A 22,766-nucleotide genomic window follows, 5' to 3' on the forward strand; every position below is an offset into this window, starting at 1 on the left:
ACGTTCGTTGCTCCCACTGTGGTTGATCAATGGGAATCCATTAGAATCAGATGATCACTGTGGCCTCTTGTTTATCTGTCTGCACAGAAGACAGAAAGTGGTGCAAAGATATTACCCTTCATCATAGGTTGTTAGCTTACACAAAGACTGTAGAGTTTCCAGCCTCCAGTGACTTGTCTTTCTGCATTAAGGATTAACGTTTGAAATACTTCTGTATAAGCAGAGATGTACAATATATTGCAGGGAAAAAATCTGCAAGAAATTTCCTGTCTCCACAGTGCCACTTTCTAACCTGTAATTCACTCTGTATTATATCAGTCTACACTGACCATATGATGCAGTTCGAACTGCATTATATGGCAGTGTAGATGGGGTCTCAGACCCAGAAAAAGGCAAGTGCAAACCACCTCTGAACAAATCTGGCAGGACAAACCCATTGACAGGCTCTTCTTAAGTCTGAAACAACTTGAAATCACATAACAAGAACTGCAAAATATATTACTGACAAACAATAGAGCTGCTATAGTTTCACCAGCTTAGAAAATTACTAAGCTTAGACATTTGTCTCTATTACACACAATCACATTTGTGAAGTAATCCATACTTTTAGTCACTACACGTTTTAAACAGTGTATGTATTACTTGTGTTTTGCTTGCTACTTCAGATGGCTTTTTGTTACTTGCCAAGGACTGTTATAATTTAAATGTAATAAAAAAGTATTTATTTTCGTTTCATAAGAGTTCACCCATTACAAGTAATTCCGAGCACTGAATTTCTCTGCACAGTTTTGGAAGAGATGTGGTCACTTGCTGGAGTGAGCCCTCCTATTCTAGTACTAAAACAAATAATTGGAAAAGTTTGCAAATCCTGTTTTGACTCGCCGGTTTGACGGGAAGCCATAGAGTGTATTCGTTTTCTGTAATCTTTTCTACCAAATATAGTCTGGACAAAATTCAGTAGATGTGAAGAAGAAAAATAACACTTATCACAGATGACGTGAAATTGCCACACATGGCAAGTCTCCGGCCTGCAGTTCACTGGAGGTTGCATAGTCCAGATAAGCTTAGACATGCTTCTAAGATTGATAGCTGGGGGGTCAAGGAACTAGGAAGATCACATTTTGGTAAACAAGTTACACTAGGAATCCATGAGTTCATATTATGCTCCACGAAATGTTAAATCAACAACAAACAAACAAACAAACAAAAATGCTTGGCTTTGACAGCATTACTACTGGAATGGAATGCAGATAGGAGGGATAAAAATAATCCAACACAAAAAGTGCAAAAATAGATAAAATAAGCGTTTTGGAGAAAGGGGAGAACCCATGGGCTAATAAAATCCAAATATCTCAATGCTCCAGCCTTATATTTTGCAATGCAAGTTTGGCCTCACACATCACACTGGTCAATTTTTTTTACTATCTGTTATTTCAGCACACTTATTTTTGCAGGGTTTGATGACATACAGATATGTCAGAGCAAGGATGGATGGGACTAGCATATGCCAAAATAGTGTGACCAATTAAAGACAAAAAGTATTTAAATTAAATTAAATTATATTTAAAACTAAAAACAGAAGAACGGCTTGCCTCAGGTGAGTGTGCTTGCTCCATCAATGTTTAACATTTATACAAATGATCAGCCACTGCCAGAAGGGACAGAGAGTTTCATCTATGCGAACAATTGTGCTATCACCGCTCAAGCAGGGAGCTTTGAAATGGTTGAACAGAGGCTTTCTGAAGCGTTAGGTGCTCTTACTGCCTATTACAGGGAAAACCAGCTGATTCCTAATCCATCAAAAACACAGACATGTGCTTTCCACCTTAAGAATAGACAAGCATCTGGAGCTCTGTGGATTACCTGGGAAGGAATCCCACTAGAGCATTGCAGCACACCAAAATACTTGGGAGTTACCCTAGACCGTGCTCTGACCTACAAGAAGCACTGCTTGAATATCAAGCAAAAAGTGGGTGCCAGAAATAATATCATACGAAAGCTGACTGGCACAACCTGAGGATCACAACCAGACACAGTGCAGCATACTGACACTGACTGACGTCTACTGACTCTGAGTAAAAAAACAGCTTCCAAAATGGAGTCTCATTATGAAGAGTCTCTGATCTGATCACATGGTCTGTAGTCCCCACACAACCTCAAACAACATAGAGTTAAGGGAAAAACTGCATATCAATATATACATACAATACAGTAAGCAATCTCAATTATATACATAACAAATAACTAGTTTAGGAGATTTGTGGAGGGTTGCTATTTCCAACAAAAACTGGCTCTTAGACAGGAATGTTATTAAGCTGCCTCATCTTTTCTTTATCCCTGCACTTTAATGTTAAAGAAGAAAACAATCATTCTCAAATCTTCCCTGCATTTCATCTCAGGACAATTGACTGCCATTCCAGGCCCAGTTCCATAATCTGCTGAGAAAAAAAGAAAGGATTTGCCTGGTGATATAAATCAAAATGTTATTGTCTGTTGCAACCAGATAATAAATTAAGATGGATAGAAAGGTACTGTTATTCCAAAAGAGTTGTAGCAACTTTTAATAGACTACCTGCCTTAATGTTAGTCTCATACAGGTGCTTTAAATCAATGAACTGGAATAAGAAAACCTCCCAGCACTCAATACCTTGAGATTAAAGCTAAGAAACTAAATATACTGTTCATTCCAATTTGCGCAACCAGTCAGGTCAAGAAAGCGGTTTGCAGTGCTGTGAAGTAACAGGCAATTTAGCTTCAGCTGAAAGCTTCAAACCTTTCCTACCACCTAAATTTCATCTCCAGCTGTGCTGATAAAAAAAAAGCTGCCATGTTTTTCTATACTTTTGATTCAAGCCAATTTTGGATTCAGTGAGGTTTTAAAAATACCTACTTAATGAGTGGATGGAGCCCCCGGTGAGGCAGCAGGGTAAACTGCTGAGCTGCTGAACTTGCTGACCGAAGGGTCGGCAGTTTGAATCTGGGAGCTGGGGGAGCTCCTGCTGTGAGCCCCAGCTTCTGCCAACCTAGCAGTTCGAAAACATGTAAATGTGATTAGATCAATAGGTACCGCTCTAGCGGGAAGGTAACGCAGTCATGCCGGCCACATGACCTTGGAGGTGTCTACGGACAACACCAGCTCTTTGGCTTAGAAATGGAGATGAGCACCAACCCCCGGAGTCAGACATGACTAGACTTCATGTCAGGGGAAAACCTTTACCTGTACCTTAATGAGTGCATATGACAGTAACCATTATTTATGCACCCCGGCAAGCTGTATATAGAGGTCTTAGCCCCTCTTTTCTCAATGCAGTCTGACTCTCTGCCTTACCAATGGCCAGATGTTTGTACAGGTTGAGTCTCCTTTATCTGAAAATCCAAAATATTTAAAAAATCTGAAACTTTCGGCCACCAGTGACCTATTTCCACTAGGGGTGTGAAAAATATCATTTTTAATTAATAAATTTTGTATATACGGACAGATATTAAGAAACACTGGGGGGTACACATGCAAAAACGTAAGAATCAAAACTTACCCAATACTTTTTCATTTGAATTCTGTAATGCTCGGAAACATATCAAAGTCAGTTTCATTTTCAGTGCAAGCTAAGCAAAGCCAAAAAGGCTTCCATTTCTCTTTAAATTAATGGCCTATCACTGTGATGAGAGAAAAGCAGCAGGGTGGGGACAAACCGAGTGGGGAAAGAGACTGAGAGCATGGAATTTTGGGAAATGTAGTTTTGGAAGGCGAGGAGCCCTATGGCAGAGAATTCAAAAGCCTCTGTCCTAAACTACATTTCCCAGAATTCTGCTCAGCATCAGAAAGCACCAATCAGAATAAGGAAGAAGTTTTTCCCTCCTAACAGCAGCCAGAGTTCCAATAAATCAAAGGAATTTATTGGGACATTAAGAACAAATACTCCCTAACGGTTAGATCTGCAAAGAGGAGGACTGACTGATCCTTCAATACACGTAAGTAAATTAGTGCCGGGCTGGGAAGAAATCCATAAATTGAAGTTCTATTGGTTAATATGAGAGACATTCAACAAGATAGCTATTGGGGCTTAAAAATGTTTTTGTCAAAACTTTATAAACAATTCCCAAAATTCAGTAGATATATGAATATTTCCGAATGTTGGGGGGAATGATCCCCTGTTATCTTGTGTCATTGTATAGAAAATTCAAGCAGATAGCTTTGTCGTTTTTTAAAAAATTAGCTTATACAAACTTTGAAAATTCTCAAAAATCTGTGGATAAGTCAAATATTCTGAAACTTGATGGACAAACAGTGGTAAATGTACCACTGTAGTAGATTTCATGCCAATTGTTCTAACAATGAAGGCGAAAGGCACCTCTGAAGTTTCCCCATTGACTGGTCAATGGCAGGGTGTGTGCCCTGGAAATGGCTACAAACACAATTGTAGAGGAAATCCCATTGGCCACTGCCTGTACAGATATTCCAAAATCTGAAATCTGAAAAATGTGCAGTCCACAGCATTTTGGATAACAGAGATTCAACATGCACCATCTTACCTAATAAGGAGTTCTGGAGAATCCAAAATTTTGCTGACATTTTAACACAAGACAGCTTCATGAATACACCTTTGACAACCAGTGTTTATGAAGGCTGTATCACTTCCGGCAGGCAAAAACTGATGTGGCAGCATGCTCTTGCATTCATCTACATCTATATATAGCTATCAAATTTGACTTTTTTTTGTCGCAGACACAACTTCAAGAAAAGCATGTATTATCTTAAATATTAACAATTGTATTATAGCATAAATTTTGTGGACTGGATAATATTTCATAGTATCTGGTGAAGGGAGTTATTTTCTGTGACAGCTTATGCTTTCACACATTTGTTTAGTCCTTGAGGACTTTGTGTTTTTGCTGCAAAAGAAATATTTAAAAAAACATATTTCTCCATGATTGCCAATTGTGTGGGTAGATAATAGCTGGAGAGCCTCCGATATGCCGTACTTGGAAATGAAGGGTGATGGCCCATCAGCAAGATTAGATACAGAAAAGAAGTGAGAAAATGTCAGGGATAGATCTAGGCAGAAGATAAGGAAAATCCAGTAGGATTTGAAAAAAAAAAAAGACAAAAACCAGGTTGGAAAAATGTATTTTGGGGTAAGTATAGAAGGGACAGATTTGTCTTAAATTAATGAGCCATTAAGGAAAGTAAGTGTTCCCTACTCTCCTAGAGAGGAGCTCCTATATATGTATATTCAAGTCAGGAGAATCTAAGTTCCCTTCTACACTATCATGTAATCCAGGTTATCAAAGCAGAAATCTACATATCTACTTTAACTGGATTATATGAGTCTACACTTCCACATGGAGCCCCTGGTAGTGCAGCGGATTAAACTGCTAAGCTGCTGAACTTGCTGGCTGAAAGGTCGGTGGTTCGAATCTGGGGAGTGGGGTGAGCTCCCGCTGTTAGCACCAGCTTCTGCCAACCTAGCAGTTCGAAAACATGCAAATGTGAGTAGATCAATAAGTACCATTCCAGCGGGAAGGTCACGGCGCTCTATGCAGTCATGCCGGCCACAATACCTTGGAGGTGTCTACGGACAATGCCGGCTCTTTGGTTTAGAAATGGAGATGAGCACCAAACCCCCAGATTCGGATAAGACTAGACTTCATGTCAGGGGAAAACATTTACCTTTTTACACTGCCACATAATCTGGTTCAAAGCAGATAATCTGGATTTTACATGGCAGTAGAAGGCACCTTAATTAAGTTACTGTAGCATCTTCCTTATGATTTAAGCTCTAGTGTAGGACAATTGTCTTTACCTTTGAATATCCTCTGCAAGAGGAGGGATCAGCTCTTCAAGTTATAAAATACAGACATCCCAAAGGCCACTTAAATTCATACAAAACAATCAGACATGTCAGTCAGCGGCATGCGATGATAAATCCGATACTGGTTCTTCACCATATTATATACACACGAGGTACATGCATTGGCGTTAGTAGCCAATCATGGCTTTTTTAAACGGTCATTTATCATATATTACTAGATATTATTATTAATGAGACTCATATATTTTTTTGCCTGCAGTGACCTTCTGTGTAATATTATTGTCAAGTAAAATGTTATTGGGGGCTACGGTGGCATAGTGGGTAAATTAGTGGAACTGTGGAATTTGCTGACCAAAAGGTTGGTGGTTCGAATCTGAGAAGTTGGGTTAGCTCCCGTTGTTAGCCCCAACTTCTGCCAACCTAGTACATTAGAGTCTCAATTATCCAACATAAACGGGCCGGCAAAACATTGGATAAGCGAACATGTTGGATAATAAGGAGAGATTAAGGAAAAGCCTATTAAACATCAATTTATGGTTCAGGACCTGCTTATCTTCATGACCGCCTCCTCCCCTATGAACTCATGCGGGCCTTGAGATTGTCTGGGGAGGTCCTTCTCTCGCTCCCGCCTCCATCTCAGGGAGAGGGCCTTCTCGGTGGTGGCCCCTCGGCTCTGGAACTCCCTCCCCAGGGAGATCAGGTTGGCTCCCTCCCTGTCCATTTTTCATAATGACCTTAAAACGTGGCTATTTCGAAGTGCTTTTGAATTAATAGTCCCAATTAGATATTCAGTTATTGCAATCTTTGAACCTTATCAGTGTTCCTCCCTTGTTGATTTTAATCTTTAAATGAGACCTATCTGTCTTCCTTGATCACCTATATTTTATCCTGAGCCTTACGTGGAGTCTGTATAATTTTACCTCTATAGCCTCCAGTGGCTCAGTGTGTTAAAGCGCTGAGCTGCTGAACTTGCAGACCGAAAGGTCCCAGGTTCAAATCTGGGGAGCGTAGTGAGCGGCCGCTGTTAGCTCCAGCTTCTGCCAACCTAGCACTTCAAAAACATGCAAATGTGAGTAGATCAATAGGTACCGCTCCGGCGGGAAGGTAACAGCGTTCCAAGCAGTCATGCTGGCCACATGACCTTGGAAGTATCTATCGACAACGCCGGCTCTTCAGCTTAGAAATGGAGATGAGCACCAACCCCCAGAGTCGGACACGACTGGACTTAACGTCAGGGGAAACCTTTACCTTTTACCTAGCTTTTGCACTATGCTCAGACTCAGATGACTCGATATGTTTATGTTTTATACTGTTTATATGGTTTTATTGTTTATATTGGTTTTAATTTATGATTATTTTAATGTATGTTGATATCGGGCTTGTCCCCATGTGAGCCGCCCCGAGTCTTCCTGCGGGAGATGGCAGCGGGATATAAAAATAAAGTTATTATTACTACGTTATGATTTTACAAATTAAGCACCAAAACATCATGTTTTCTAACAAGTCTGCAACTTGTTTGGGAGCATGGATGCACTCATATTGTTGTTGGGCATGATGGCCCTCTGTGCCTTGCTGCCTAGAGAAAAAGTTGGGGATCCGAGCGGGAGGCAGACTGCGTTGGATAATACAGAATATTGGATAAGCAAAGGTTGGATATGTGAGACTCTACTGTAGTTTGAAAACATGCAAATGTGAGTACATAAATAAGTACTGCTTTGGTGGGAAGGTAATGGCAGTCATGCTGGCCACATGACCTAGGAGGCATCTACGGACAATGCCAGCTCTTCGGCTTAGAAATGGAGGTGAGCACCATCCCCTAAATTCGGACTCGACTGGACTTAATGTCAAGGAGAAACCTTTACTAAAATGTTATCCAACGAGGCACTTAACACTTTGTTTTGTTTGTGAATGGAGAATGTGAAGAAAGTTTTTAAATAAACCACATGGTTACTAGAATATTAGCAAACTTCCTGATTTCAGGCTTGTTCCCCCCAATTGGGTGTAAAGAAATTTCAGCACACGCCAGTTCAAAAACTGAATAGTTATTTATTGTTCCAGAAGTACATTGCTCTTTTATACATATTTAATAAATGATACAGGATTTTTTTTACACATGTTCAGTATTTTGCTTTATTTTTAAGGACTTTTCTCCATGCCCCCTCCCTTACCCCAAACACACACAAAGGATTCCGTTACAGGACTGCTCGTTTTCTTCCTTTTCAAAATGCGGCATACAAAGGGGATAAAACAGGTCTTTAGAGAGAAAGAAAAACCCAGAAACATAACTGAAAACAGAAAGACAGAGGAAGAGAGGTGAGGAGAGAAGAACACCTTGAAACATGCATCCATTCAGTCCAACATGCCATCGAGTGGGAGGAGGCAGCAACAATCCTGTCTGCGTTTCCACATTGGCAAGGCACCTGGCGTCTGGTTTATATTTATTTTGTACACTTTAAAACATGGTTCTCCAGAAAGTGGGAGCCTCTCGCCTTAACACAGTGAGAAGTAGTGACCCAAAAGGAAACACCTGGCCTTTCTTTCTGTGGATTAAGCGTCAAGCCCTTCTCCTACTTTCATCCTGTCTCCACAATATTTATCAAACAGGATGATAAGAGGGGGCCGATTCCACTCAGTGCAGGATGCAAGATCCACTTATGGAAAGGGAAAAAGAAGGTCAGCTGGTTTGCAAGAAGTGGAGGAGGAGGAGGAGAACCATTTCCTTAACTCTTAAGTAAAAGAGTTTGCAATCTGTTTCTCCACAGAAATCCTGACCCTCAGGCAACAAGCATTCTTTTAAAGCTACTTAAATAAGAGAGGACTGTGAACCAAGGCGGGACTCTGTGCCTTTGGCTTCAGGCCACTGACAAAGCCTCTAAACCAGGCAAATTCATTGACACATTATTATTTATTTTGACACATTAAATGCAATCACCACAATTCTAAAGCTGCTTTGTGTAGCATCATGATTCTGACCCTATTCATTCATATATATATATAAACAAAAATATATAGATATATGAATGTATATGCACAATACGCATTCATATATTTTTGGATTTAATAATCTGAGTGGCTAAAAAATTGAGTTGGAAAGAGTAGGGGTAGGGGACACTTTCCCAGTTAAGACTGAATATGAAGAATTCTGTCATGCAACATCACCATTTATACGTAGTAGTAGTTACAGCGTAATGGGACACGCCAAAGTTTCTAAAGACGGCATTGAGGGATAATTCAAAGTGTCAATGATCAATGGTCCTCAGTTTGCGGTCCTGACCAAACTGAGTATAGCAGTAACCATTCAGCAAAGGAGAATGTCTGCTTGATAGTGAGTAGGTTTGGTAGGGGAAGCTCATGATTTTTTTTTTTAAGTAAAAAGCAGCTCCGCATTAAAGCTACCTCCTTCCTCCACCTCCGAGACACATTAGGTCCAATCTGGAGGACAGAGTTGGCAATGGAGGCAGAGCTCTAGTTCCCATCCCCAGCCATAACATCTTAAAATGGCTTGACTTTTCTTCACTTTAGTGCACAATTATTTATTAGTATTGGTATTTAGAAGAGAGGGCATTAAAAAAAAAAGCTGAGCAGGCTGCTGGTGCATCATCAAGAGGCAGACACTGCAAAGCTGGAAAAATATGCCCTCCCCTCATTCAGTCGCTTAATGAAACGTCCAACTTTTTAAAAAATACATATTTTTCAAAAGGAAAGTTTGAATGTGACAATATTCGCCAAGCCCTTTGAAAAGACTTAACATCCCACAGTGCCTGATCTTCTGGCAGAACACGTTGCCCCCACCCCAGCCAAGGGCCTTGCTTGCTTCTGAATGATAAAAAAGCCCTCCACCCCCACAAGACCTCCCAGCTTCCACCTGCAATACTTTAATTAAAGAGGCGAAAGCTATGCACAGGTTTGCCAATTCTGCCAGGGTTCAGAGGTCCTAGGCTGATCAGTCTTTGTCGCTGATTTGTCGGACAGGCAAATGCACCTGCAAGGGGTCTCGAAGCCTTTTGAGGTCCAGTTCTGCCTGAAAATTAAGAAAAGAGAAGCCATAAACACCACAATCCCTGCCAGCATGCTGTAATAGGATGTGATCTTTTTTACTGATGCAGCTTTAATGAGAGATGTGCAAGAAAAAAACTTGTTCTCATTCACACTGACAATAACAGGGAAGCACAGATGTTATTTTAAAGCATCCAAATGAAATAAAGAATAAGCTGTATTCAGCAGAATCTCCACCCCTCAGGTTAAATCAACTACACATTCATCTACGAGTCATCTTGTACCAATGCTTATATATTTCAGCAACTGCAATGCAAGCAACCTTCTAGGTTAGCGGAACAAACTGCTTATCTGTCTTGGAGATTATGAAAAACGCACTGTATAAAGCTTGTTTCTTATGCACAACAAAAAATCCGGCATCTTACACAATCCAAGAAAATGTCAGTGGAGGTAAGAACCTTATCTTACACAAGTAATTGAAGCTGTCAACTCTGTTTTAAAGAAAAATTTGGCAGGTCAATACGTGAGCAGCCAAAGGCACTGTCTGTCTGCCTACAGACCGGGCTGGGCACCAGAGTGGGGTGGGGAAGAGAAATAAATCTTCATTGGACCAATTCTAAAATTCATTTTTTTTTTATTGTGACACTGACTAAATGAATGTGGTTGTATTGGTCGGATGAATGACACACACACACACACACACAGTATTCTAAAAATCAGAGGCCATGAACTAGAAACAGACAAGCTTATATATAAGTACACCTATTAAAATTGCCCCCTTATTTGTAATGTATTAATTTCTTCCAGCGTGCAATGTTATGTCCCCGTAGCAACTTAGTGACACACCCAAAATGTTCCCATGTCAAGCTGTCTGTGCACACAGTTTGCAAACGGTTAACCTTAAATTATACAATGGATTAACAAAAAACAAGGCATGGAGTACTTATTTTATTTATTTACTTATTTATTTATTTACTGTATTTATACCCCACCCTTCTCACCCCGAAAGGGACTCAGAGTGGACTTACAATAGGCAACGATTCGATGCCACATAGAACAGACATATAATAAAATGAACATATACATTAAAAACATAAAATTAAAAAGCAGATAAACATTAAAACCAATTATTAAAAAACCACACCATCCGAAATCATAGTCAAGTAGCCATTCCAGTCGTGATTGCACACATTCTATCTTCACTTATTGCACTGTGTTACTGTCCAAAGGATTGGTCCCACATCCATGTTTTTAATTTCTTCCTGAAGGTCAGGAGGGAGCTGATCTAATTTTGCTGGGGAGGGAGTTCCAAAGCTGAGGGGCCACCACTGAGAAGGTCCTGTCCTTCGTCCCCAACAACTGCACCTGCGAAGGAGGTGAGACCAAGAGCAGGGCCTCCCCAGAAGATCTTAACCTCCGAGATGGTTCATAGAGGGAGATACGTTTGGACAAATAAGCTGGGCCAGAGTCGTTTAGGGCTTTATATGCTAAAGCCAGCATTCGGTAGTGGACTGGGAAATGTAAGTAATTATTCAGTTGAAGCACCTAATGAAAGCTTCCATGTACTCTTATTGCTGGATCCAAGGAGCCTTTAGTAAATAAGTTCACAAAGAGTAGGCAAAAGGTGTGGTAACCATTGCCACAATCTGTTGCCACGTGGGACCAAGAGCACAAGCATTTCAAATGCTCCCATGTAACTAGGAGGGATTTGTATATATTTAAAACAATATACTTATTTAGTCTCTGCAGAACGTAACTAGAACAATTTCCTCCTGGCTGCTTATCTACAGCATAATTGTTTTCACTATCATAGGAGAATATTTCTAAATGAATGGTTAAAAAAGTTAAACCAGAAAGTGCATCAATGATCAAATGCCAATGGAAGAAAAATGAGGCTATCTGCCCCTTTCTACTCCTGAATTATTTTCATTACCTGAGCAATAGCATCCTTGAGTTGATTGTATTTTTCTAGATCAAAACGCGTCTTTTTGGCTCCTTTATGGAAAAATAATAAGTACTGCCGGTCTCTGGCATCTGGGTATACGTACTCCTGCAAAACATGAGAAGAAATAAGATAATAATAATTACCAGGACATGAACTATTGCGTGTTAATAGAAGGTTTGGGAAAGAGGAAGATCACATCTTGCTTAATTAATCCCTGTATTAGTTAAAAGCAGAAAAGGGGCAATAATGCAACACAGAAAATCAAAATAGATACTCAGCCAGGAAAACAAGGATGAATGCCAGTTATTGGCTGAATAATGAGAATAGATGAAGCTTACAAACAATAAACACAAGTTAACATAGAGACTGCTCACTGTATCATTTATGATCAAATGCATATAAATGAAGTGACCTAATAAACAGAGATCTATGTTTTCTTGGAAGCAGTGGTAAACGAGCTTTGCTACCATATTATTTCTGGAATCAATATTTAATGTAAAATGCAGCAGAGGCCAGGATAGCTGGTGAGTAAATACAAGCTAACTCCACATGACATAGTATGTCTTGGAAAATGCAATCTCATATACAAACAAGTTTAAAATAGATATCTATTACAGGTAATATTAAAAACTAATCACAAGGTCCTAAACCTGTGTCACATTCAATATATCTGTATATTTACATCTAGCTCTATATTTCATACTACTATATATACCCATGTACAAGTCCAGAAATGTTAGTAAAAAAAATCAACTATGTCCAATTTTGGGCACCACAGTTTAAAAGAGTTACTGACAAGCTGGAAGGTGTCCAGAGAAGGGCAATGAAAAAGATCAAAGGTCTGGAGATCAAGAATCCCTATGAGGATCATCTTAAATAATGGGTATGTTTAGCCTGCAGAAGAGAAGGCTGAGAGGAGACATGATCGCCATGTTTAACTATGTATATATATTTATTTATTACGGTCGATGACCAGCGCCAAAAAATGTGAAAGGATGCCATAGGGAAGACGAAACAGGTTTGCTTTCTGCTGCCCTGGAAACTAGGACTCAGAGCAATGGGTTCAAATTACAGGAAAGGAGATTCCACCTAAACATTAGAAAGAACTTCCTGGCCATAAGAGCGGTTTCAACAGTGGAACTCTCTGCCTTGGAGTGTGGTGGAAGTTCCTTCCTTGGAAGCTTTTAAACAGAGGCTGGATGGACATTTGTCAGGGGTGCTTTGATTGCGATTTCCTATTTCTTGGCAGGAGGTTGGACTGGATGGCCCAAGGGATCTCTTCCAACTCTATGATTCTAGGATTGTGTTTTCCTACATGACAGGGGGTTGGACTAGATGGCCCATGCGGTCCCTTCCAACTCTATTATTCTATGATTCTATGACCCACTCTTATTAACTCTTATTAAAACGGAAACCATTCCCTTCTTTGAATGGAGTGGAGAAAGACAAGGACTTAGTTTGTTCTGGGAGAACCTAAGAGAAGCACTGACCCTCTCTATTCTCTCTGCCATGGCATTCTGGCCTTTTTAAATGTCAAGGCAGGAAAATGGCAGTGGTAGCAAGGGGCTGTGTTGTCCCCACTGCTGAGATATCACTGGTACTTTCCCCACTTTGCAGAATGGCCCTCGACTTATCCAAGGGTCACACTGAAATCTGTGATTCTGGCTGTCAAACCAGACCTTGACTTAGACATCAGGTTGACTTATACATGAGTATATATGGCATATGTGAAGTAAAATTTAGATGAAACTACTAATGCTGCCACATCAATGGTCTCAAGTATTAAAAATGACTTTTGAGCTACATCCTAATAAAATTAAGCTCAGAAAAAGTAAATGAACAACAATTCAAAGGAAGCCTGGAAGCAGAAAGAGCAGCAAGGGAAGTGATCCTTTAGAAGAGACTGTGTTGCTATAACACAAGCTGAAAACTTGTGTTAAATAACATGGAAATGGATTTTTTAAAAAACTGTCAGAAAAATGAGGTACTTTGGTTGAGGAAAAGCTAGCCCTGGCCTCAGAATCAATTATTTCTTAAGGTCAGCTGAGAAAGTCAATGCAGAAGGGAAGGGAAACAAACAACCCCCTCCCTCAACTATTGAATTTGCTATTACTGCAGTTGCCACTGGAATTCAGCAGCAAACTCTGTGATGCAGGACAGCATGCTCCCAAACAAACAAGGCCACGGGGCAGAATAATTGCTTTACTTCCTCAAGTGACAGGAAGAAAGAAAGCTCTCAAAATTTTGCAGTCATGGGTTTTGATAGCTGCCCATTCTGTAGCAATTGGGGGTGGTGTGAAGACCGCAAAATAAGAATGCATGCAACTGACAGTCAAAAAGGAATGACCATGAGTGGACGTCAAATATGTGGCAAAAATGGCCCATTCATACACGCCTGTCATGACCTGATGAAGGATGAAGATTCAAAAGTACCTTGGGTATTTACCATGGTCTGCAAATAACAAGCAGTATGGCTCATTCATTCAATACAATCCCTATATTTGTTCCTATACTTAGCATAGAAATGTGAAATTGTAGATAATAGTGAACTTTTTGCCCAATCGTATTAGAGGACAAGAAAGTACCTAGACAGAACAACTCTCTAGCATTTCTAGGTACTCCAGCATGACTCTATGATCAACGTCCAGAAGTAGCATACCATAGAATTGTTTTGGAGAAGCTCAAAAATGCCTTAAGATAATATATGTTTTTGGTACAGAGAAGGTGTAATCACATGTACCAGTCTTACATTTACAATGATTTTATTACTGTGATGGTGCCTAAGGGCTAATCAATAAATTTATTACTACAATCATTTTACTCTTACCTGACGCGTTACCACAAAGTACGCGTACATTGCCATGGCACTGCCATATGTGATGAAGTAGGTGACTGGCTCCATAATGTCCCAAGAGTACTCCCACCAGGTGAGCCGGGCAAGAATCCCAAACTGGGTGGCCATGTAAGCCAAGCCACCCCATAGCACCCAAGTGGTCCTCTTCTCTGCTTTTCTGCAGATTTCCATCCTAGCCTGCTGGACATAAATGCTCACAATTACTATGATGTTTAAAGGAAATGGCAACACATAATACATACAAAACATACATTGAAAGGGATGTTCTTAAAATTGACATTCTAAGACTATTTTAGAAGACTGGGCACCTCATGTTATCAAGCTTCTTTTGTGTTATTTACCAATGTCCTTGAATAGTCATCTTGAGTTTAAACACCATTTATTGAAATGTCCCGCTCCCCCAAATCTTTGTATATTTAGGAAGGGAGCAGAAAAAGTGGACAGTGACAATGGTAGACAATCTATCACTTCTAAAGCTTCACCTGCTCAGTATGGCTAGGGCATGAGGTGATGTCCAGAGTAGTTAGTAAGTCTAATCATATCATGGGAGCATTAACTGGAATGCATCATCTTGTGGCCTTCTGTTACTGAAAACACTACCAATAAAAGTCTAACACTGAGATGCTTTCCAATATCATACTGGAGACTTCCAGAGAGGAACCACATGTCTGGCCCTTGTATTTCCCGATCACGCCCATTATACTATGGCAACTGGTTTCGCTGAGTGTTGTTATAAGTCCGTTTTATATTCTTATGTTTCACTGAATTTGTGTTTTTAACTGTTTTGTTATTTTTAATGATTTTTTGCTTGATGGATTGTTTGTATTTGTGTCTATGGGCATTTTGTCCCATATGTAAGCCGCCCTGAGTCCCATTTGGGAGGTGGTGGTGGTGGGGGGAGGGTATAAGAATAAAGTTATTATTATATTATTATAACTGTTATTCTGTTGACAGACCTATTTTTACCTAGAGCACCACCCCACCAAAAGCCCCCTTGTACAGGCATTGAAAGGCAGCCAGGATTGTTCTGTAAAGAGAATAATATTTACAAAGGGAGGAGGGAGAGAGTTCATCTCATAGCCATAGTTAAGTTGATTCTTGTAGCTGGTTTGGAATTAATGCTCTTTTAATGCTCAATTAAACTCAATTTAATCTCTAATGGTGCATTTATAACATCTAGTAGCTTTTGGGTGGAGTTGAGAGAATCATTTCCTTGACTCACAAGAGCAAAAATCAGAAAAGATTAACTTGTGAAAAAACACCATTATTAACCCAGGTACAGTGGTGTTTACTCAAGAGTACTCTTGCTCTAAAAGGTGCAAAGCTCCAGCCTGATATGGAAATCTGGATGGAACCTCTCTTATTCAGTTTATATGCCAATAGAAGAGCCACAGATTGTTGCTAGAACCATTCCTTGAATATGTATAGGATTCAGTTAGGAAGGATTTCAGCCTGTCCTTTTCAAGCATAAGGATAGAGTGCAATTAGATCATTCACGACTAATAAATTTGCCCTTAAGGTGGTGCTCATTTGCTCAATCTTCCTTAAATGTTGACAATAAAGGCTCTGCTCTGACAAGACTTCAGCTGATTTGAAATCAGAAATGGAGCATAAGACACTAACACAACTTGAAAGGTGGTAGGTACCCATGTAGATGTAAACATTCCTATCTTGCTAAACCAACTTGCAGGCTTTGTGCATCAATGTTGGTGTGTTCATGCTAGTTATGTTTAATCAGAGGACTTTGTGGCAGATCCAGGAAATTAACCTGGTTCAAGTAAACACACATGAAATTATAAGTTCTGTTTAGACATTATGGAGTTTAGTGTTTAAGCAACTAGGATTGGTATGTCTCAACATTGGTGCACAGATAAAGGGCAAGCATATGGATCCAGCACTCATGTCCAGCTTGAAAAAACATGACTAGGATACTGAAAATGTTATGTTTGAAAAAGGTTCCAGTGTCTGGCAATCTGCATGCTATTTGTGCCTATATTATGAATGTGAGAGAACAAGAATAATGGATTAGCAGACCTGAAACTAAACAGATTTGTTATTACTTTTTAATCAAAGAAATGGGAAACATAAGCAGCAAACAATCCAGAATCAATTTGCTAGTAGTTCACCACTAGGTTTCTTCAAAGTGATCAGCTACAAATTCTGTTGTAGATGAGGGTGAAGCTTGAAAAGCTACACATTCGTGGGAGTATTGTGATATGGGTAGCAAATAAGCACACACGGTGAACTATCCCAGGAAATAATATTTTAAGTTAGTAAATAGATATTGAATACATTACAGATTTAGTGTGAAATCTTTAACATTAACCCAAGAAAGTTATATTCACTTGAAAAGAATCTCACTTTGAATACAGTTGGCCCTCTATATCCACAGTTAAGACCCACCATTTTACTACACTACTGTATATAATGGGACTTGGGTATTTACAGATTTTTGGTATCCATAGGGCAGCAGCCGGGGGGGGGGGGGGGGAGTGTTCTGGAACCAAAACCCAGTGGCTGCCAAGCATCCATTATACTTCTGTATGGTGATATCCCAAAGGATTTCCCAAAGTAGGTCTTCCTTTAGGCTCCATATCCTACTAGCAGTCCAAAAGTTCTAATGTTTCAACTGTGTTTTTGTTAGGTCACAACACAGTTTATGCTACTTATTCACTCATATGATTAAATGGAGTGTAGGTAAAGGTCTTCCCTTGACATTAAGTCTGGTTGAGTCCGACTCTGGGCGAGTGGTGCTCATGTCCATTCCATTTCTAAGCCAAAGAGCTGACGTTGTCTGTAGATGCCACCAAGGCCATGTGGCCAGCATGACTCCATAGAGTGCCGTTAACTTCCCCCTGAAGCGGTACCTAATTATCTACTTACATCTGCATGTTTTCAAACTGCTAAATTGGCAAAAGCTGGGGCTAACCAATGGGAGCTCACCCCGTCCTGCGAATTTGAACTGCCAACCTTCCGGTCAGCAAGTTCTGCAGCTTAGTGGTTTAACCCACTGTGCCACCGTGGCCCTCAGAAACGGAGTGTAGCTCACTAAAAGAAAAGCCTTTACCTTCTCCAGTGGAGCTAGTTCCTGCTTGAGGTCTTCTAGCCGCCCAACCAGCTCTTTCTCCTTACTCAGCTGGTGCTCCTCAATACACAGTGTGGTGTATAGCTGCTGAACCAATGTCTTCACATCATTCAGCGTGGTTGCATCTTCGTGGCTTAGGAGATCTAAAGAAGCAGAAGAATCCTTTAATGTTCTGTTCCACATAGCTATTGCTGCTTCAACAGCTTAGCAGAACCAAAAGTCTGTTCTATTTGAACTCGGTTATATAGAAATAAGTGAAATAGAGAATGATGCTATTATGGTTTCAAAGAAAGACTTGCTGAAGGCTAAGTTTAAAGAGGAAAATATGGAGAACCACTTTCTTTGGCACTTCTAAAATGAAACACAAATCCAAACACGAGGGTTAGTAATTTGCTTGTACTTGCATCTCCTGTGGTAAGAATCTGAGAATAGGCACAGTCTTAAAAATTCTACAGTGGGCTAGTTTCTATCACCAATTATAGAAAAAGGACAGTCCAGGGGTTTAGTTTAGTCCTTCAGAATCTAAATTCACTATTAGGCCAAACTACATCTTGCACTTTTCTCTGTTTCTCTTTACCTCACAGCCAATCCTACAGTTCTAAGAGCTAAAGGCAAGGGCTTCAAATTACTTCTATGCACACTAGTTTTGCAACTTAACTCAGAAAGAATGGAAATGTAACAGGCAAAATGGAAGCTCTAAATATATGAGTGCTTAATACTTAGAATTCATAAGGATTTGAGATCAGTGATCAGTTGGTCGAAATCAGTTTAATGCCACGAAAACAGCAATGTGCAAAACCTGTTAATATTCCAGTTTACAAAAGAGGATGCACTTACAAGGCCAAGAAGGTAGTAATACCTGATAGTATTTTAAAATTATTGTGCAAATTATTATAACAAATGTATTTAGGTGTTACTCATGTTTACAAGTGTGTAAGTATTAAGAAGTCACAGACAATACTACTAAGACTAATGCAAACTCTTCTTTGAGTTTCTACCTTAAAATGAAGTATTATAGATATTGTCAAAACAGAGTCAACTAAAGTGTGGAGAACCTTGCATGCAGTACACAATCTTCAGGCTTAAGCTTGCCTTTGTAAAGTCTCAGTGAAATCTATAAAACAAGCCAAGTTTGACAGGAATCAGTTCAGCATATGAGTAGGCAATGCACACACAAAGGGTAGACGGCACAATATTTGAATCACACCAATACCTGCAAGCATTATTTTCTATATCAGTGTCTTTAATTACATATGAAGTACAGCAAGACCCCTCCAGATATTTTCCTGGCTGGACTGTGGTTATCTGAACCCTCAGATACAACTGAACACCATTTAATTACCATATGTCCCAGCAAACCATAAAATTGCACTGGAGAACCTAGAGATTTCTCTCTAGAAATTTACTGGGTCCTTTAGTACAACTGTGATAACTTCCAGAGGAAGAATATCATCAAATCACCTGGATTGCAAATTCCAAGAGAGATATTTTCCCACGGACATGGGCAACAAACCATGGATACGGGCTCTGCAGTTATAGGGGTCTTGCTGTATCTTCATATTACCATGTTTTGAAATATCCAAGAACCATCTTAAACTAGATGAGAGCCATGCACTGGAGAAAAATGACGGAACTAGTAAGCATGAATGACCTTTTCTTTCCTGAATCAGATAGCATTGGACATCTTAGGAAACAGAACTGATGTACAGTGTTCCCTCACTACCTCGCGGTTCGCTTTTCGCGGCTTTGCTGTTTTGCGGTTTTTCAATAAACACTAAAAGAATAAACCATAAAAAATTACGGTTTTTCCTCCTTCCTCTCTCTTTCTTCTTCTTTCCTAAGGAGAAGCCGAAGGAAGGAAGGAAGGAAGGAAGGAAGGAAGGAAGGAAGGAAGGAGAAGCTGAAAGGAGAGAAAAGGAAGCTAAAACAGCTTTGTTTTTGCCTCACAAGGTGGCGGCACAAGCGGGAGTGAGCATGTGGGTGCTTGTAAACAACACAAATATAGCTTCCCTACTTTGTGGATTTTCACTTTTCGCGGGTGGTCCTGGAAGGTAACCCCCGCAATAAGTGAAGGAACACTGTAGTGATATCCATGCCAGCAATCTAGCACTACTGTTGACCTCAAAAATATTTTGCAGCCTGAAGAAAATGTCAAAGGACACATACATGGTTTATTACCTCTGCTGATAGCTTAAAGTTAGCTAGTATAAAAACCAAATTAAACAAATTACTTTCCTTTGCTGTGAGAAACATTTTATGCTTAGATTTCAACCTACACACCTGACTGCAGTTCATTAGGAGACCAGTGGGAAATTCAAAGGGTGGTGGTTTAATTATGTGTATTTTCATAGCTGTTACAAAAAGTGCCTTGTGTCAATGAATATGATGTAGATAAAACTCTTCAGAATTCGACAAGAGTGCAAAAGTACTTCTACGCCAGTGGTTCTCAATCTGTGGGTCCCCAGGTGTTTTGGCCTACAACTCCCCGCTAGTTTACCAGCTGTTATTTATGGGAGTTGAAGGCCAAAACACCTGGGGACCCATAGGTTGAGAACCACTGTTCTATGCTGGTTATTGTACTTTTCCAACAGCCCTTTTAAAATTGTGGACATGGCTTCTATTCCTATGCATACACCTATATTACATATGTTGATATCTGCCATGCAGAAACCTCTGTTTCAGAAAATGGAGCAGGTCCTTATTCTTATATCAATGGATGAATGACAAACTGCCAACTACATAAAATAATCTGATGTTACCTAAACTTCTCCATACAGCCAATTACTCCAACACTTCCACTACTCATGATGTTAATTTCTATAAAGTAGCATGGGAACACTCCATTTTCCTATGGCATTAGAGGTCACCTTACTGCTACTTGCTGGAAGAGTACACTTCCACTAAACACCATTACTACCTTTTGTATGCCTGTTTTTGCTAGTGAACTTTAAACACAGATCTGGGACCACTGATGTATTATTTGCCCATCCTAAAGACTTTTTAGTTGTATCATATGTTATGTATATTGTACGAATCACCTATCCATGGATTCAATACCCATACTCCAAAACACATTCCCCCCAAAAGTGTTTGTGGGCCTCTCTAGGTCCTCCAGCACAAGTCCACGGTATGCTTCCAGAACATGTTTAGTCAAAATATAGGGTTTGCTTATTCTCAATAGCTTTAGATATCCATGGAGAACTTGGGTCATACCTCCTCTTGGATACTGGGGTCCTAGAAAAATTATGAAGTTTTTAAGTAAATGAAAAACATTCAAAGAATGGAAATCTTGATATCCAAGAAGATGCATATGCTGTTAGACTGGCGAGACATGTTTGCATCAGGCGTTATATTACACACATTTTCCAACACTTCCTTTGAATGGAAAGACTGTATAAAATATCTGAAAGGGCTAGTTGAGAACTTCTTGGGAGGCTGAAACACCAAGAATCAGAATCTGTCATTAAGTGATGACAGATAGATTCTATAATTAACAACTGCCTGAATTCAAAAGTGTCAGTCTGGAACTACAGAACTTTTTTTCCTTATGAAAAACATAAGGACAAGCACATGCAATTCTCATGCTAGGAACCGACAAGATGCCTGAGCAAGAAATGCAAACTGGAGTGTGAAATCAGCTTGAGGAAATCATTACGTTGCATTTTTTCTGCAGCCAAATGAGTTCACATTAATAGCACCGGAGGCGTAGTATACCAGTTACATCACAAGTCTAACATGCTAGTTTAATAAAATAATATTAAAACTAGTAAGAGGTTTGATCTGAGTGGCACTTTTCAAACATTCTGTTAGTGAAAGCAAGGCAGAAAATGTAATAAATGCCTAAGAAAGAAAGGTTTCAGAAAATCTGTGCCAGCTCCAAGCTTAGTTGTTCGCTTAAGATAACAAGACAGTCCTTCAGATCCCTTTTAAAACAAAAACACTTGGCACAAAAGTTGAAGCAAAAACTGTCTCTGCTATTTCCACCTGATTGGATGCCATAGCTTTTCTTCTCAAAAGTATGATAGGCCCTCCACATTTGCGGATTGAATATTTTGCAGATTTGATTGTCTAGGTTGGAGCTTCTCTGGCATTTGTAGGCCCTCCAGTGCAATTTTATGGTCAGCTTCCTGGGGAACATACAGTCATGTTGGATGACCTAGCGATTCCTAGAAAGGTGTTCCTTCAGATGAAATATTACCCATTTTTATATTCACAATTTTTCACTTTTGCAGACGTACTGCATGCAAATATGCATCCCAACCCTAGCTAATATAAAGGGTGTACTGTAATGCAATTTTGATGTAAGTACAACACAGGGTTTTTTCCCCCTATTATTTTTGGGTACAGTAATTGCTCATTGCACGTACAAGGTCAATAATTTCACAGACCAAACCAATAGCAAAATCAAACCTTAAAAGGATTTTCCAAATCCAAAGAGCACTCTGTTTGCCAGCTGCCCTGGACACCCATAAACAAAATCTCAGATACCATCATGAGCAGACTGCTGACAAAGTATTATCATTTTTATCCTAGTGAACCATAATTTTTGTAAGAAAACGATAACCCAAATCTATTGCAATCTGAAGTTGTTTTTTAAAAATTGAATAGTGATTGCAAAAAACCTGAGAGACGGCATAATGTAGTGGTGTGAATATTTGAATGTGACCCTTGAGATCAGGGTTTGTCATATTATTATAGAAACCCATTGAATGGCTTTGGGCAAATCATACTATATCAACCTCCAGAAGAGGGCAAAGGCAAATTTGCTTTGAATAAATTTTGTTGGAGAAGCCCCATGATATGCCTAGGTTTGCCATAAGTCAACAACGAAGGCACACAATATCACAGCAACAACTCTGAAAATGCAGAAAAGAACTTCTGTTTGTAATATGTGCATTTAGGTGGGATATCAATAATTTGCACTGACACTGAGCTCCATTTCTAGTCTTTTATGCCATGTGGTATTCCAAATAAAAGGATCTTTTCAGGAAGCTTGAGGGGCAAATTTTTTGCCTCTATCAGTGGATGAAATTCTACCTGGCTATTCTTACGTCAAGGCCCATAATCACAAATAAT

At 39.7% G+C, this 22,766-nt stretch overlaps 1 protein-coding gene across 2 annotated transcripts in view; it reads right to left on the reverse strand.

Moving 5' to 3' along the window:
- Positions 1-7,836: 7,836 nt before the first annotated feature.
- Positions 7,837-22,766, reverse strand: part of mcu (mitochondrial calcium uniporter) — a 141,210-nt gene continuing 126,280 nt past the window's right edge. Inside the window, exons 5-8 of one of the 2 annotated variants that reach the window (XM_008106671.2) lie at positions 17,673-17,833; positions 14,579-14,785; positions 11,740-11,856; positions 7,837-9,831 (exon numbers count right to left, since the gene is read on the reverse strand). In XM_008106671.2, the coding sequence (XP_008104878.1) occupies positions 9,754-9,831; positions 11,740-11,856; positions 14,579-14,785; positions 17,673-17,833 (563 nt within the window). In that variant the 3' untranslated portion in view covers positions 7,837-9,753. The remainder of the gene's footprint in view (positions 9,832-11,739; positions 11,857-14,578; positions 14,786-17,672; positions 17,834-22,766) is intronic. The other variant, XM_003218539.3, reaches the window with a different exon arrangement.

Source organism: Anolis carolinensis, chromosome 3, assembly GCF_035594765.1.
Source record: "Anolis carolinensis isolate JA03-04 chromosome 3, rAnoCar3.1.pri, whole genome shotgun sequence".
Taxonomy (NCBI): Eukaryota; Metazoa; Chordata; class Lepidosauria; order Squamata; family Dactyloidae; genus Anolis; species Anolis carolinensis.